The sequence below is a fragment of the Ciona robusta genome, unplaced genomic scaffold (genome assembly GCF_009617815.1).
Source record: "Ciona robusta unplaced genomic scaffold, ASM961781v2 AP042743.1".
Classification (NCBI taxonomy): Eukaryota; Metazoa; Chordata; class Ascidiacea; order Phlebobranchia; family Cionidae; genus Ciona; species Ciona robusta.
The window spans coordinates 3366-18265 of NW_028323122.1; the positions used below are offsets into that span (position 1 = coordinate 3366).

At 36.8% G+C, this 14900-nt stretch overlaps 3 protein-coding genes and 1 long non-coding RNA gene across 6 annotated transcripts in view; 3 read left to right on the forward strand and 1 right to left on the reverse strand.

Annotated features, from left to right (window-relative positions):
• The first annotated feature begins 720 nt into the window (after positions 1-720).
• On the forward strand, positions 721-5039 carry LOC149723756 (aggrecan core protein-like). The gene is made up of 6 exons (XM_089893442.1): positions 721-860; positions 908-1021; positions 3975-4086; positions 4137-4345; positions 4395-4599; positions 4855-5039. Exons 1-6 carry the CDS (start codon positions 807-809, stop codon positions 5037-5039), a joined length of 879 nt encoding a protein of 292 aa, XP_089749568.1. The 5' UTR covers positions 721-806.
• A 193-nt stretch (positions 5040-5232) lies between these two features.
• The window catches only part of LOC149723757 (phosphatidylinositol phosphatase PTPRQ-like), a 33178-nt gene continuing 23510 nt past the window's right edge, over positions 5233-14900 (forward strand). Inside the window, exons 1-10 of one of the 3 annotated variants that reach the window (XM_089893447.1) lie at positions 5233-5335; positions 5387-5631; positions 5683-5818; positions 5868-6004; positions 6304-6426; positions 6477-6644; positions 6695-6967; positions 7023-7274; positions 7325-7422; positions 7470-7617. In XM_089893447.1, the coding sequence (XP_089749573.1) occupies positions 5292-5335; positions 5387-5631; positions 5683-5818; positions 5868-6004; positions 6304-6426; positions 6477-6644; positions 6695-6967; positions 7023-7274; positions 7325-7422; positions 7470-7617 (1624 nt within the window). In that variant the 5' untranslated portion in view covers positions 5233-5291. Of the gene's footprint in view, positions 5632-5682; positions 5819-5867; positions 6005-6303; positions 6427-6476; positions 6645-6694; positions 6968-7022; positions 7275-7324; positions 7423-7469; positions 7618-14900 lie in introns of all 3 variants that reach the window. The other 2 variants (XM_089893446.1, XM_089893444.1) reach the window with 2 other exon arrangements.
• On the forward strand, positions 8629-9439 carry LOC149723758 (uncharacterized). The gene is made up of 2 exons (XM_089893453.1): positions 8629-8815; positions 9228-9439. The coding sequence occupies exons 1-2, from the start codon at positions 8629-8631 to the stop codon at positions 9437-9439; spliced, it is 399 nt and encodes a 132-aa protein (XP_089749579.1).
• LOC149723759 (uncharacterized) lies at positions 9033-11594 on the reverse strand. Its single transcript, XR_016386901.1, has 2 exons — positions 11454-11594; positions 9033-11217 (listed from the first exon to the last, which is right to left on the reverse strand). It is a non-coding gene; the product is annotated as an uncharacterized LOC149723759 (long non-coding RNA).

Sequence of the window (14900 nt, forward strand, 5' to 3'; positions counted from 1 at the left end):
ACAAATACCGGTTGCAGTTATTTTTAAAATTGGGGTCGCGTTAAAATAAAGTTGGAGACCACTGGTATAGGGGACCAATATCGCCATGGCCATTTTTTTGTAAAACTAATGAAAGATTAAACTAAGTTAATATCTTTGTAATAAATATTTTTTTAAGTATTTTAAATACAATGGAATGTAACATTATGTCTCCTGCTATAATATGAATAAAGTTTGTGAAAGATCAAAAACAACTTGGCGGTATACCTCTACCGAACTATATTTCCTATTATATTGCAGAAAACTAAATATATTTTAAAATACGGAGCCCAGCCACTGTAGCCATCTGTGGGGGAAGATGGGACACACTTTCATTCTATTGTATTAGCCCATTTGGTAATACATATAAATAAATTTCATAAATGAATAGTAGGGTGGGGGAAGATGGGACACCTTAAATACATAATATTCACATATACTGATCGTGTTTTAAACAATTAACAACGGTCTGTGGAGTTATGGGGATACGGTTTTATAATTTATTGAGTGTTTTTTGTTTACTAACAAATGAAAAGAGAAAACTAAACGAAATTTTATTTACTGATGTATAGACATGTATAATTATTCGTCAATTAAATTTTCATTGATGACATCACCGTCACACACGGTTCAATAAATGGAAAACAAATTCTTTGTCTCTTATCCGCTGATGGAAAACACGCCATCGTTATATGAAGAGCCCTTAAGAAACGCTTACAACTCGGTGAGTGGCGCAACCATAGAAAGTATTCGCATAATTACCGTGTATTTGCTGCGACAGTCGTTCCATGATGGCGTGGATTAGAATTAAGGCTTGGATAGTGATTTGTGGTTTGCTACAGGTAAATATATTTAATTACTTGAACACCTTCTAAAGTTAATTCATCAGATATCTGCGTTCAATGTTCGCGTAAGTGACGTAACAACGACCAGTGTTCGGTTTAGCTGGGAAGAAAATTGGCAAAAAGTCAACTTCAGTTACAAAGTGGTTGGTGAAAACGAGGTATCTGTAACCATGTATAGTAGGGTGGGGAAGGATTGAACGCTTTCATTCTATTTTCGATTCCCATTTTCCATCGAACTTATGCTAACTGCCTAAAACTCTATCAGGATATTTTTTGATACTGTATGCTAAAGGTGTCCCATATTTCCAAATCCTACTGTGTGTAAACGTGTAAATACACGTGTGTATTTATATATATATCTGTACGTGCATACATACAAATATATAGTACAGTGGGGAAATGTGTTTAATCGTTCACACTCGTAAGCTACAACATTTCATCAGCTTAACAAAAATTTAGCGAGCATTCAAAAATAGCGCCTTACTATTTCGCACATGTTTACCGGTTCAAAATATACTGTTTCTATTTTACACGTATTTTTAATGTTTAAAACCGGAATCAGTTTTGACGGATGTTTTATGAAGTCGTGATAATACTGTCAAATAATATGTATTATATATATAGTAGGGTGGGGGAAGATGGGACACCTTTAGCACATAATATCCAGATATCCTGATCGTGTTTTAAACAATTAACAACGGTCTATGAGAGTCATGAGGACATAGTTTCATATTTCTCTGAATGTTCTTTGTTTACTACTAAATGAGACGAGAAAATAGAGTTAAAAAGTGTCCCATCTCCCCCCATCCTACTGTATAGTAAATGGGGAAAGATGGGACACTTAAGCACATACTGACAAATATTTCCAAAATCAGAATAGATGACGGTTTTTGGTTAATACCACGAATTAGTACTATCATTCCTTTATTAATTGACAACAATTCAAAAAGATATAATAAAACACACGAGGAGTTATTTAACTATCCGCACAACAGGTGAAATTATACAAATTTGAAAACACACAGGATAAGATGGGACAGTTTAAAATCATTGTTAATTTTGATTATTAGGTGTATTTATAAATAGGAATATACGTAAATAATACGAAATATTACTGTACGCTTTAAAAACTAGGTCTAAACGTTCTTTTTTTCTGCCCTACTGCTATAGTTTTTAACATGTTACCTATACATTATATTATTGCGTAACAATTGGTATTGTGTGAACGACAATGGGTATTGTTCGAACATCAATGGATAAATATTCTATCCAACAAATGTATATGAACTTGTAACATCAGAAAATTGATTATAACTATTGATAAAGTTTTTATTTTTGTTACAAATTGGGTATTACTACTCTGTTTTTGGCACAAGCCACTTTTATAAATTATCACCAAGTGCAAATAACCAAATTTCAAATATATTTTTAAATTTTATATTTTTATTATATTAGTTTTTATAGTTGAAAACCCCTGAGGTATAAATTAGCAAATTAAAAGCAAATCTTTCAAAGTTTGGCAATGAAAACATACAAAACAACAATGCGGGGGAAGATGGGACTCTAAATTGAAATATATTTACATTGGCAGTATTTTAACAGGCGGTGCTTGTTTCTTTGCCATGTAAACTTCATATATATAACGTTAAACCAACTGTTGCTGATAATGTGCAGGTTTAGATTGCACATATGTGTGCGTGTATATATGTGTGCGTGTATATATGTGTGCGTGTATATGTGTGCGTATATATGTGTGCGTGTATATATGTGTGCGTGTATATGTGTGCGTGTATATGTGTACGTGTATATGTGTGCGTGTATATGTGCGCGTGTATATGTGCGCGTGTATATGTGCGCGTGTATATGTGCGCGTGTATATGTGCGCGTGTATATGTGCGCGTGTATATGTGTGCGTGTATATATGTGCGTGTATGTATGTGCGCGTGTATGTATGTGCGCGTGTATATATGTGCGCGTGTATATATGTGTGCGTGTATATGTGTGCGTGTATATGTGTGCGTGTATATGTGTGCGTGTAAATGTGTGCGTGTATATGTGTGCGTGTATATGTGTGCGTGTATATATGTGCGTGTATATGTGCGCGTGTATATATGTGCGCGTGTATATATGTGCGCGTGTATATATGTGCGCGTGTATATATGTGCGCGTGTATATATATGTGCGCGTGTATATATATGTGCGCGTGTATACATGTGCGCGTGTATATATATGTGCGTGTATATGTGTGCGTGTATATGTGTGCGTGTATATGTGTGCGTATATATGTGTGCGTATATATGTGTGCGTATATATGTGTGCGTATATATGTGTGCGTATATATGTGTGCGTGTATATGTGTGCGTGTATATGTGTGCGTGTATATGTGTGCGTGTATATGTGTGCGTGTATATGTGTGCGTATATATGTGTGCGTGTATATGTGTGCGTGTATATGTGTGCGTGTATATGTGTGCGTGTATATGTGCGCGTGTATATGTGCGCGTGTATATATGTGCGCGTGTATATATGTGCGCGTGTATATATGTGTGCGTGTATATATGTGTGCGTGTATATATGTGTGCGTGTATATGTGTGCGTGTATATGTGTGCGTGTATATATATGTGCGCGTGTATATATATGTGTGCGTGTATATATATGTGCGTGTATATATATGTGCGTGTATATATGTGTGCGTGTATATGTCTGCGTGTATATGTGTGTGTGTATATATATGTGTGCGTGTATATATATGTGCGCGTGTATATATATGTGTGCGTGTATATATATATGTGCGTGTATATATATGTGCGTGTATATATATATGTGCGCGTGTATATGTGTGCGTGTATATGTGTGCGTGTATATGTGTGCGTGTATATATGTGTGCGTGTATATATGTGTGCGTGTATATATGTGTGCGTGTATATATGTGTGCGTGTATATGTGTGTGCGTGTATATGTGTGCGTGTATATGTGTGCGTGTGTATATGTGTGCGTGTGTATATGTGTGCGTATATATGTGTATATGTGTGCGTGTATATGTGTGCGTGTATATGTGTGCGTGTATATATGTGCGTGTATATATGTGTTAAAGCCACATTTGCTTTGTAGAATCACACCCAAACCGACTCACCAATCAAAGTGGACGGCCTAGATAATGGACAAACTTACGAGTTTAAAATATCTACAGATAATTTGACGTGGGCAGCGAACGTTACAATGGGTATAATTGGCTTAATGTTTAAGAAAAGCAACTAACTTGTAATACTTTAGGCGAATGCCCGCCAGGACTAACCGGATTCGAATCTTTATGTTACTGGGCGAACGGCAGCCAAACATGGCAGAAGTCGAACGGTTTATGTCGTAATTATTCACCAAACAGCCGTCTTGCCGACCCAAGAAACGTAGATGAAAACCAATTCCTGTTGAAAGTTTTGCCAAATGAGGAGCTCATGTACTGGATCGGTGTAAACGACATAGAGGTTTGGAATTTAAATATTGATTTTCGAGTTTAACTTCATGCTTGCGCAGAATGAAGGCGATTTTGTTTATTCCGATTCCACTAAAGTCCCATTAGAATTACAATCACAATTGTGGGACGCGAATAGTCCTAAGTATGACGCAACAAACAAAGAGGATTGCATTGTTCTATTGTTACCACTGATACGAAGCACTGCGCTCAAGTGGAACGATAAGGAATGTGGGAGAGATTTGCATTTTTTGTGTCAATACCCAGGTAATAACTTTATATATACACGCATACACATTAACTTTATATTCGTTAGGTGAATACCCGGGTATTAACTTTATATTCGTTAGGTGAATACCCGGGTGTTAACTTTATATTCGTTAGGTGAATACCCAGGTATTAACTTTATATTCGTTAGGTGAATACCCGCGTATTAACTTTATATTCGTCAGGTGAATACCCGGGTATTAACTTTATATTCGTTAGGTGAATACCTAGGTATTAACTTCCCATTATTTACAGTTCCCCCTTCCCCCGAAACGATCAGCATTGTGACGTCACCATACTCTGCAAAATTTAATTGGACAGTACCATTATCCAAACGGGGATCACTTTTGTCAGTTTTCGTTTTAAAAATCCGCAATGCTCATGGTAACGCTTCTAGTTTAAACTTAAACATCAATACTAACCCTAAGTTCAGGGTTTAAGTTTGAAACATCAACCAATGAAACTTGGAGCAAGGTTTCCAACCTACAACCTGGGTCATTGTACGAAGCAAACGTCACATCTGTGCATCACATTGACGATTATGACGCATCAAACGGAGGGACTTACCCTTCCCAGTTTTTTGTAACAAGTTGGTATAGGTTTGAAATATTTCATAATTTTAATCCTTTAATCCGGCAGCACCCATACAGCCACATAACTTACATGTGTTGAATCTAACTCCTACCTCAGCTATGGTTCAGTGGGAAATACAAACCAACAATAACACGTATACAGGGTATGTTACGTCACAATGCATATTATCTAGGTTACGTTATGTTGTAAACAGGTTCCTTGTGACGTACAAACCAAACGATTATGACGCCACAGCTAGTGGAAGTGGTTATGAGGTGGGCAACATTTTTGTAAACAATGGAGTGATTGTTGTAGACAATGAGACAACCAACGTCACAATAAATAATATGGAACCTTTCCTATTGTTTCAAGTTAATGTCGTGACAATAAGCAAACAATACACACCACGTTACTGGGCAACGTCCCAAAGTGACGTCACAACAGTTACATTTAAAACACGTGAGTATTTCATTTTAACGACATTAAAAGTTTTATGACGTAATACATTAGGTGTTTCCCCTCCACGCTATCTACGTGTCAATCAAAGTTCTTTGGCTGAAAATTCTTTTTCAATATTTTGGCTCGAAGCTATTGGGTTTGTTCAAACATATGACATCACAATCACTTCCAATTCAACGAAACAAAGGTGATTATGACCTCACAACTACAACATCCTAACTTAATTATATTTCTAGCAAAACCTTCAACCTGGCAAACCACGAAACTAAATTTAAGATAAACGACTTAACACCAGGCGATAATTACATCATAGCTATGACGTCATTAAGAGAAGGGGAAAAGAGCTCGGTAGTTGAAGCAACGCAAACAACACGTACGTACATTTAGTCCTTGAGGCCCCTTCACTCAAGGACGTATTGTTCCATAAATAATGGGATCTCTTACCAATAATGTTTCAATAAACCCCCTTATTTTCACCATTATTACAATTGTTCCAATAAACCCCATTATTTTCACCATTATTACAATTGTTCAAATAAACCCCATTATTTTCACCATTATTACAATTGTTCCAATAAACCCCATTATTTCTTTCATTATTACAATTGTTCCAATAAACCCCATTATTTCTTTCATTATTACAATTGTTCCAATAAACCCCATTGTTTCCAGGTCCTGTACCTCCAGAACTTATAACATTACACAAACCAGAAACAACTTCTATAAACATCACAATCTTACTCAGCAACGAACATTCTTTGTTTGATGGATTAAACTTTACATTCAAAAGCAAAAGTAAGCCAAAGATTATGACATGAACCCCACTAACCTGCTTTTACACCCAGATGATGAAATAACATGGAGAACCCAAGTATCTCATGCTCATACAAAAAAATATGTTGAAGATACAATTAATGGTCTAACACCGGGAGAAACATATACCATGGTGGCAATAACCACTAGTGGCAATGTACAGAGCATGCCAATGTTATATCCAACCATAATAACCATGGGTAGGTACATAATAAATTTACCACACACACCTGGTAATATTATCTTGCAGATATGGCATCACCCGTTAACTTCAGAGTTTCTTCTAAAGATGAAAGCCAAGTTGTTTTAGTTTGGGATGTAGCTCCAGGTGTTCCAGGTGATTCCATGGTTCGATGTATAGAGATGGAAGCATCGTGTCCTATAGAAGTTGAATTGATTAAACCAAACGAAGATCGAATATTGCTTGTCAGTCCATTATCTCCAGGAGCAAGTTATGTTTTCGCAGTTCAATCTCAAAATGGAGAAAATATTAGCAATCAAAAGAAATTAACAGTTAGAACAGGTATTTGTACATATTTTGTGTTTTTATTTTTATATTTCCTCATCAATGCAAACAGTGCCTCTTGCACCCTCTGAGTTGGAGTTAAGATTCAGAAACGAGACATTGATCAAGTTTTCATGGATTAAACCTCCTGGATATTTGGATGGCTACCTGGTAACATACAACAACAATTCTCTGAAAATAGATCATTCTGATGTTACGACAGCAAACCTAAGTGATCTTACACCAGGTTTAAATTATAATATAACATTGGTGACAACCAGTGGTAAAGTAAGAAGCAAGATGGTCCACATGCTAACAGCAACAGGTATAGACACCAAGGCGATACAACATATTGTTGATTCTATTTATATTTAGAACCTCAAATGGTTAAAAATGTTTCTGTTTTGGATCTTGGTGAGACATGGGTTCAAATACAATGGGAGCTTAAAAGCGGAGGTTACCAAAGTTTTCAGGTAAAATGTTACTGTATATTTGACATCAAGTAATTATTGCACCCCAGATATCCATTGATGGAATTGTGATTACAAACGTTACAACAATGCAATATAACATTACAATGTTATCTCCTGTAACAAACTATAATGTTGGGGTTGCAACTGTAACAGAGGAAGATATAAGCGATCAACAAACTGTTAACATTCAAACAAGTAAGATTAATGAAATTTTCAACATAAACAAGATTTTTTCAAACTTAAGCATAAATATAACAAGTGTAACGTATTCTTTGTTGTAACGTATATTCGTTTTTGTAAGGTATTCTTTGTTGTGTCTGTGTGCGCTTTGAGTTGCATCTAGCGGACATCCGGGTTCTGCATAGTCTGGAATCTAAATAACCTTAGTTTTCTCATTATATTTTGGACACGCTAGCGGGCGGTCCGTTGTAAACCGCAGCCTAGAATACCGATATAATAAAAGCTCTGATTGTGAGAAGTTTGTTACATTGGTGACCACAGAGGGACCATGGAAGAAAGACGCCTTAAGACGCCAGAATTAGGTTTGAGCTGCCTTGAAGCGGAAAATCAATTGCTTCGCAGTCAGATAAGCTCTCTTACCCGACGCTTGGGCAATTTGGAGCGCAGATTTACGGAGACTGAAAAGGTAAAGCCAAAAGTGGAGGTTAAAGATACAAGCTCTCCGGCCTCCGTGATCTTTCCCAGGATGTTCGATGGGAGTAGTAATGGGGGCGGCTACAAGCAATATTTTGAAAATATAGGTCGCGTGAATAAGTGGTCGGTTCAAGAAATGGGTCGTCATCTCGCCGCGGCGTTAAGCCATGAAACTCTGGAAGTGCAGCGTAACTTAACCGGTGAGGATAAGTGGAACTACGACTGTCTAACAAAGGAGCTCGACAGGCACTATGGAAACACAAACTCAACTAGAGCGCGCGCACTCTTTCACGCCGCGGCTAAGATGCCCGAGGAAACCTATTTGCGATTCGGGAACCGCCTTCGGCGCATAATTAGAGATGCGCATCCTGCCTTGCCAGTGGATTGTGTGCAACGGTATTTGGTCGAGCAATTCATTTCGGGCTTGGACGACATGTCGATAAGACGAAATCTAGCGCAAAGACTACCAAATACACTGTCAGAAGCGGTAGATATGGCTGACCGATTGCAATCTGTTGACTTTCACGCGATTCAGCAGACACCGCTTCATGAATGCCGGGATTCGAGCGGTACCAGTGGAGTACGTCGTCCAGTACAAGTCTGTGCGTCGCGTCATGGGATGAGAACGTCAAATCAAACTTCTTTAAACGGGCGATAACTGGTGAAAAGGCCGATTCACCAGTTGTTGAAGACGAGGCCAGGTGGACACATGCTTTTTATGTTCTCTGCATGCTGCAAGGTTTGTCTAATCCTATTAAGTTTTTGGTTGACAGTGGGTCAAGTGCTACTATTTTGGACCGTTCTGTTTATGAACAATTGTTGTTATGCTATTGGCCAGTTAACTCCGTGTGGTGTCATTCTTACGGCCGCTAATAAAGGAAATATAAAGTGCTATGGTAGTGTTCGAGTCTGTCTTAACTTTGGAAAGGTGCAGACAAATGTAGTTGTCCTGGTAGCTGACATTGGCACTCCTCAAGGTATATTGGGTTCTGACATACTCATAAGCGAAGGTTGCCTGATAAATTTTAAAACACGATCGTTGTTGATTAACGGACAAACAATAAATATGCAATCGTGTACGACGACACCTCAAAACAATCCGTCTCGTAGCACTACCAAATTGGCATTAACTCTCCACGATCCCTTTCCAGAACATCTGAAATGTTTGCTCAAACCCTTGCGTCACTTAAACGTTGCAGAACGAGGAGCTGTGCGGGACCTCCTTTCGCAGTACGAAGACGTGTTCGCGAAACCGAACGGCAAGTTGGGTCGCACGCAGTTAGTAAAACAGAACATTGATACCGGAACCTCACCACCGATAAGACAACCCCCCGTCGATTATCTTGGGCCAAGAAACAAATAGTGGATGCCGAGCTGCGAAGGATGTTGGCCTTGGGAATTCTTGAACCGTGCATTGGTCCGTGGTCGTCTCCGATTGTATTGGTAAGCAAAAAAGATGGGACTCCTCGATTCTGTATGGACTACCGAAAACTTAACGCAGTGACACGCAAGGACGCTTATCCCTTACCCCGAATCGACGACATCCTCGATACTCTCGGCGGAGCTAAATATTTTAGTACGTTAGACTTGGCCAGTGGCTATTGGCAAGTCGAAATGAACGATGCCGACAAAGCAAAAACGGTTTCGCCATTCCGGGTAAGGGTTTGTTTCAGTTTAAAGTTATGCCGTTTGGTCTAACGAATGCTCCATCCACGTTCGAACCTTTGATGGAGCGTGTCCTTCATGGTATATTGTGGAATACCTGTCAAGTCTATATTGATGATGTAGTATCCTTTTCTAATAATTTTCGAACAGGATTACAAAGATTAAGGATTGTGTTCGAGCGACTCCGCGTCGCCGGTCTGAAATTGAAGCCGAGAAAATGCCAACTGTTTGCGACCAACGCCAAGTTTCTGGGATATATGGTTTCATCAGATGGAGTGCGCTGTGATCCGAGCAAGGTGGAAGCTGTAAGGGAGTGGTCGACTCCCACCACCGTCAGAGAAGTACGAGAATTTCTTGGGTTCGCGTCGTACTACCGTCGTTTCATCACGAACTTCGCTGGTGTCGCTGATCCTCTGACATCGCTAACCAGGAAAAACCGCAAGTTTGTGTGGAATAATAAGTGTACTAATGCGTTTGAGCAGCTTCGGTCTATGTTGTGCGATATCCCCGTGTTGACTTACCCCATGCATTTAGAACAGTTTATACTGGATACCGACGCCAGTGCCACAGGTATTGGTGCTGTCCTCTCCCAAAAAGACAGTGCCGGTCGTGAGTTGGTCGTGGCATACGCTAGTAGAGCGTTAAGTAATAGTGAGCGCAACTACTGTGCCACTTATCGGGAATTACTTGCAGTGGTTCATTTTTATCATCATTTTAGACATTACCTATGGGGTGCCTCTTTTATATTGCGTACTGACCACTCTTCTCTTCAGTGGCTCATCAACTTTAAGGAACTGGAAGGAATGCTCGCGCGTTGGTTGTCTGTGTTGGGAACTTACAACTACGAGGTGGTACACCGGCCCGGAGTGAAACATCGGAATGCTGATGGACTGTCTCGTCAACGTTGCCGGCGCGCTGAATGCCATGAGTGTCAGCGTCTGGAAGTATCGACTTCACCTATTCCAGTTTCTGTCATTAGGGGGCAGCAAACACAACCTGTTTCCTGGTGGGAGAGTTGGACGACCGCAGATATCCGTAAACGGCAAAAAAAAAGACAACGTTTTGGGGCCAATATTACAATTAAAGTCACAAAGTCAATACCCCCTCCAGAGAAGAATTCATGTGCCTTACAGGAAGTGATCATTTTTTTCAGATGCTGGGATCGACTGGCCGTCATGAATGGGTTGCTTTTCCGAGTGTGGCACGCAGACGAGGAAGGCCAACCAGATTCACACTTGCTTGTTGTACCGACAGTGATGCGTCGAAAGATATTCCACCATCTCCATGTTTTGAGAACCGCCGGGCACTTGGGGATCGTACGAACAACTGCTCAGATTACTCGTCTATTTTATTGGCCGGGATTGCGGATCGACGTTCGGAACTGATGTCGCTGGTGTACGGCGTGTGCGAAACGGAAACCTCACCACGGAAGACACCGCAGTAAATTGCATCATTTTTTAGGCCCTTTACCTGTGACTAAAAATGGAAATCGTTATGTACTGGTAGTAAGTGACTACTTCAGTAAATGGACCGAAAGTTTTGCCCTGCCTGATCTAAAAGCCTATACGACAGCAGAGACCCTTGTTTTTAATGTTTCTACCAGATTCGGACTCCCACGCTTCATACACTCAGACCAAGGCCGGGATTTCGAATCGCATCTTTTTCAGGAAATGTGCGCCATGCTGGTAGTACAAAAGCGGAATTCTCCTTACCACCCACAGTCTTCGGGATTAGTAGAGCGATTGAATCGTACATTGCTCCAGATGTTATCGATGTTTGTCAATGAACACCACAATGATTGGGACGATCATCTGCCATATATCATGATGGCTTACCGCGCTTCCAAGAATGAGTCCACAGGTTTTACTCCTAACTACCTGATGTTTGGGCGAGAGATTGCTGTTCCCATCGATGTAGCATATGGGCTACCAACAATGGCAAGAAGACCTACCTGCACGATAGAATACGTTGAACGCCTGCGACAACGGTTCCAAGAGACCGGGTACACACGAGTTCGTATGAGTTTACGCCAGGCTGCCGTTCGACAAAAGCGAGATTATGACCGCAGCGCTGCACCGCTATCGTTTATGTCCGGGTCCTGGGTATCGTATTACTATCCACCCTACGGAAAAAAGAAATTAGGAAAAGGCTGGGTTGGACCGTTCCTGGTGATCCAAAAAATGTCAGACGACAATCTTTACCGGGTACAGAAATCGGCCGATCACCCCTCGCGTGTGGTACATGTTGATCATCTCCGACAATACGAAGCGGAGTATATGCCGGCAGATTGGACACGTGGATCGCAATTTGGACATTTACATGACCCGATGAACGAAGCGCCAGCACAAACGCCGTTCATTGTCGCAAACGAGACACAACCAAACTTGTCTCGATTTAGGCGGATTCGGCGACCTCCAGTACGCCTCGACGACTATGTGGTCGGTTGAATGCCGTCATACTTTCCTCTTAATTGTGTATGATGTACCATGCCCGTGTGTTTTTTTTTGATGTATGCTCCTGTTTTCTTACTTTTATCTACTTTCCGAGGTCGGAAAAACATTTTTTTGAGGGAGGGGGTAGTGTAACATATTCTTTGTTGTAACGTATATTCGTTGTTGTAAGGTATTCTTTGTTGTGTCTGTGTGCGCTTTGAGTTGCATCTAGCGGACATCCGGGTTCTGCATAGTCTGGAATCTGAATAACCTTAGTTTTCTCATTATATTTTGGACACGCTAGCGGGCGGTCCGTTGTAAACCGCAGCCTAGAATACCGATATAATAAAAGCTTTGATTGTGACAAGTTTGTTACACAAGATTAGTTTCAAACTTTATCATAAATATAACAAGATTGTTTCAAACTTTATCATAAATATAACAAGATTGTTTCAAACTTTATCATAAATATATCAAGATTGTTTCAAATTTTATCATAAGTATAACCAGATTGTTTAAAACTTTATCATAAATATAACAAGATTGTTTCAAACTTTATCATCAATATAACAAGATCGTTTCAAACTTTATCATAAATATAACAAGATTGTTTCAAATTTTATCATTAATATAACAAGATTGTTTCAAATTTTATCATAAGTATAACAAGATTGTTTCAAACTTTATCATAAATATAACAAGATTGTTTCAAATTTTATCATAAATATAACAAGATTGTTTCAAATTTTATCATAAGTATAACAGGATTGTTTCAAATTTTATCATAAATATAACAAGATTGTTTCAAACTTTATCATAAATATAACAAGATTGTTTCAAATTTTATCATAAATATAACAAGATTGTTTCAAATTTTATCATAAATATAACAAGATTGTTTCAAATTTTATCATAAATATAACAAGATTGTTTCGAACTTTATCATAAATATAACAAGATTGTTTCAAATTTTATCATAGATACAACAAGATTGTTTCAAACTTTATCATAAATACAACAAGATTGTTTCAAACTTTATCATAAATATAACAAGATTGTTTCGAACTTTATCATAAATATAACAAGATTGTTTCAAATTTTATCATAAATATAACAAGATTGTTTCAAATTTTATCATAAGTATAACAAGATTGTTTCAAACTTTGTCATAAATATAACAAGATTGTTTCAAATTTTATCATAAGTATAACAAGATTGTTTCAAACTTTGTCATAAATATAACAAGATTGTTTCAAATTTTATCATAAATATAACAAGATTGTTTCAAATTTTATCATAAGTATAACAAGATTGTTTCAAATTTTATCATCAATATAACAAGATTGTTTCAAACTTTATCATAAATATAACAAGATTGTTTCAAACTTTATCATAAATATAACAAGATTGTTTCAGATTTTGTCGTAAATACAACAAGATTGTTTCAAACTTTATCATAAATACAACAAGATTGTTTCAAACTTTATCATAAATACAACAAGATTGTTTCAAACTTTATCATAAATATAACAAGATTGTTTCAAACTTTATCATAAATATAAAAAGATTGTTTCAAATTTTGTCATAAATACAACAAGATTGTTTCAAACTTTATCATAAATACAACAAGATTGTTTCAAACTTTATCATAAATATAACAAGATTGTTTCAAACTTTATCATAAATATAACAAGATCGTTTCAAACTTTATCATAAATATAACAAGATTGTTTCAAACTTTGTCATAAATATAACAAGATTGTTTCAAATTTTATCATAAATATAACAAGATTGTTTCAAACTTTGTCATAAATATAACAAGATTGTTTCAAACTTTATCATAAATACAACAAGATTGTTTCAAACTTTATCATAAATACAACAAGATTGTTTCAAACTTTATCATAAATATAACAAGATTCTTTCAAACTTTATCATAAATATAACAGGATTTTTTCAAATTTTATCATAAATATAACAAGATTCTTTCAAATTTTATCATAAATATAACAAGATTCTTTCAAATTTTATCATAAATATAACAAGATTCTTTTAAACTTTATCATAAATATAACAAGATTCTTTCAAATTTTATCATAAATATAACAAGATTCTTTCAAACTTTATCATAAATATAACACGATTGTTTCAAACTTTATCATAAATATAACAAGATTGTTTCAAACTTTATCATCAATATAACAAGATTGTTTCAAACTTTATCATAAGTATAACAAGATTGTTTCAAACTTTATCATAAGTATAGCAAGATTGTTTCAAACTTTATCATAAATATAACAGGATTTTTTCAAACTTTATCATAAATATAACACGATTGTTTCAAACTTTATCATAAATATAACAGGATTTTTTCAAATTTTATCATAAATATAACAAGATTCTTTCAAATTTTATCATAAATATAACAAGATTCTTTCAAACTTCATCATAAATATAACAGGATTTTTTCAAATTTTATCATAAATATAACAGGATTCTTTCAAACTTTATCATAAATATAACACGATTGTTTCAAACTTTATCATAAATATAACAAGATTGTTTAAAATTTTATCATAAGTATAACATGATTGTTTCAAACTTTATCATAAATATAACAAGATTGTTTCAAACTTTATCATAAATATAACAAGATTGTTTCAAACTTTATCATAAATATAACAAGATTGTTTCAAACTTTATCATAAATATAACAAGATTGTTTCA

Excerpts from the sequence above, each read along its gene's own strand:
- LOC149723756 (XM_089893442.1), top strand. The coding sequence starts at position 807 with ATGATGGCGTGGATTAGAATTAAGGCTTGGATAGTGATTTGTGGTTTG. Across the intron at positions 861-907 it reads TGATTTGTGGTTTGCTACAG|ATATCTGCGTTCAATGTTCG; the intron begins GTAAATATATTT and ends TTAATTCATCAG. Across the intron at positions 4,346-4,394 it reads TCGGTGTAAACGACATAGAG|AATGAAGGCGATTTTGTTTA; the intron begins GTTTGGAATTTA and ends ATGCTTGCGCAG.
- LOC149723758 (XM_089893453.1), top strand. The coding sequence starts at position 8,629 with ATGCCGGGATTCGAGCGGTACCAGTGGAGTACGTCGTCCAGTACAAGT. Across the intron at positions 8,816-9,227 it reads TGTTCTCTGCATGCTGCAAG|AACATCTGAAATGTTTGCTC; the intron begins GTTTGTCTAATC and ends ATCCCTTTCCAG.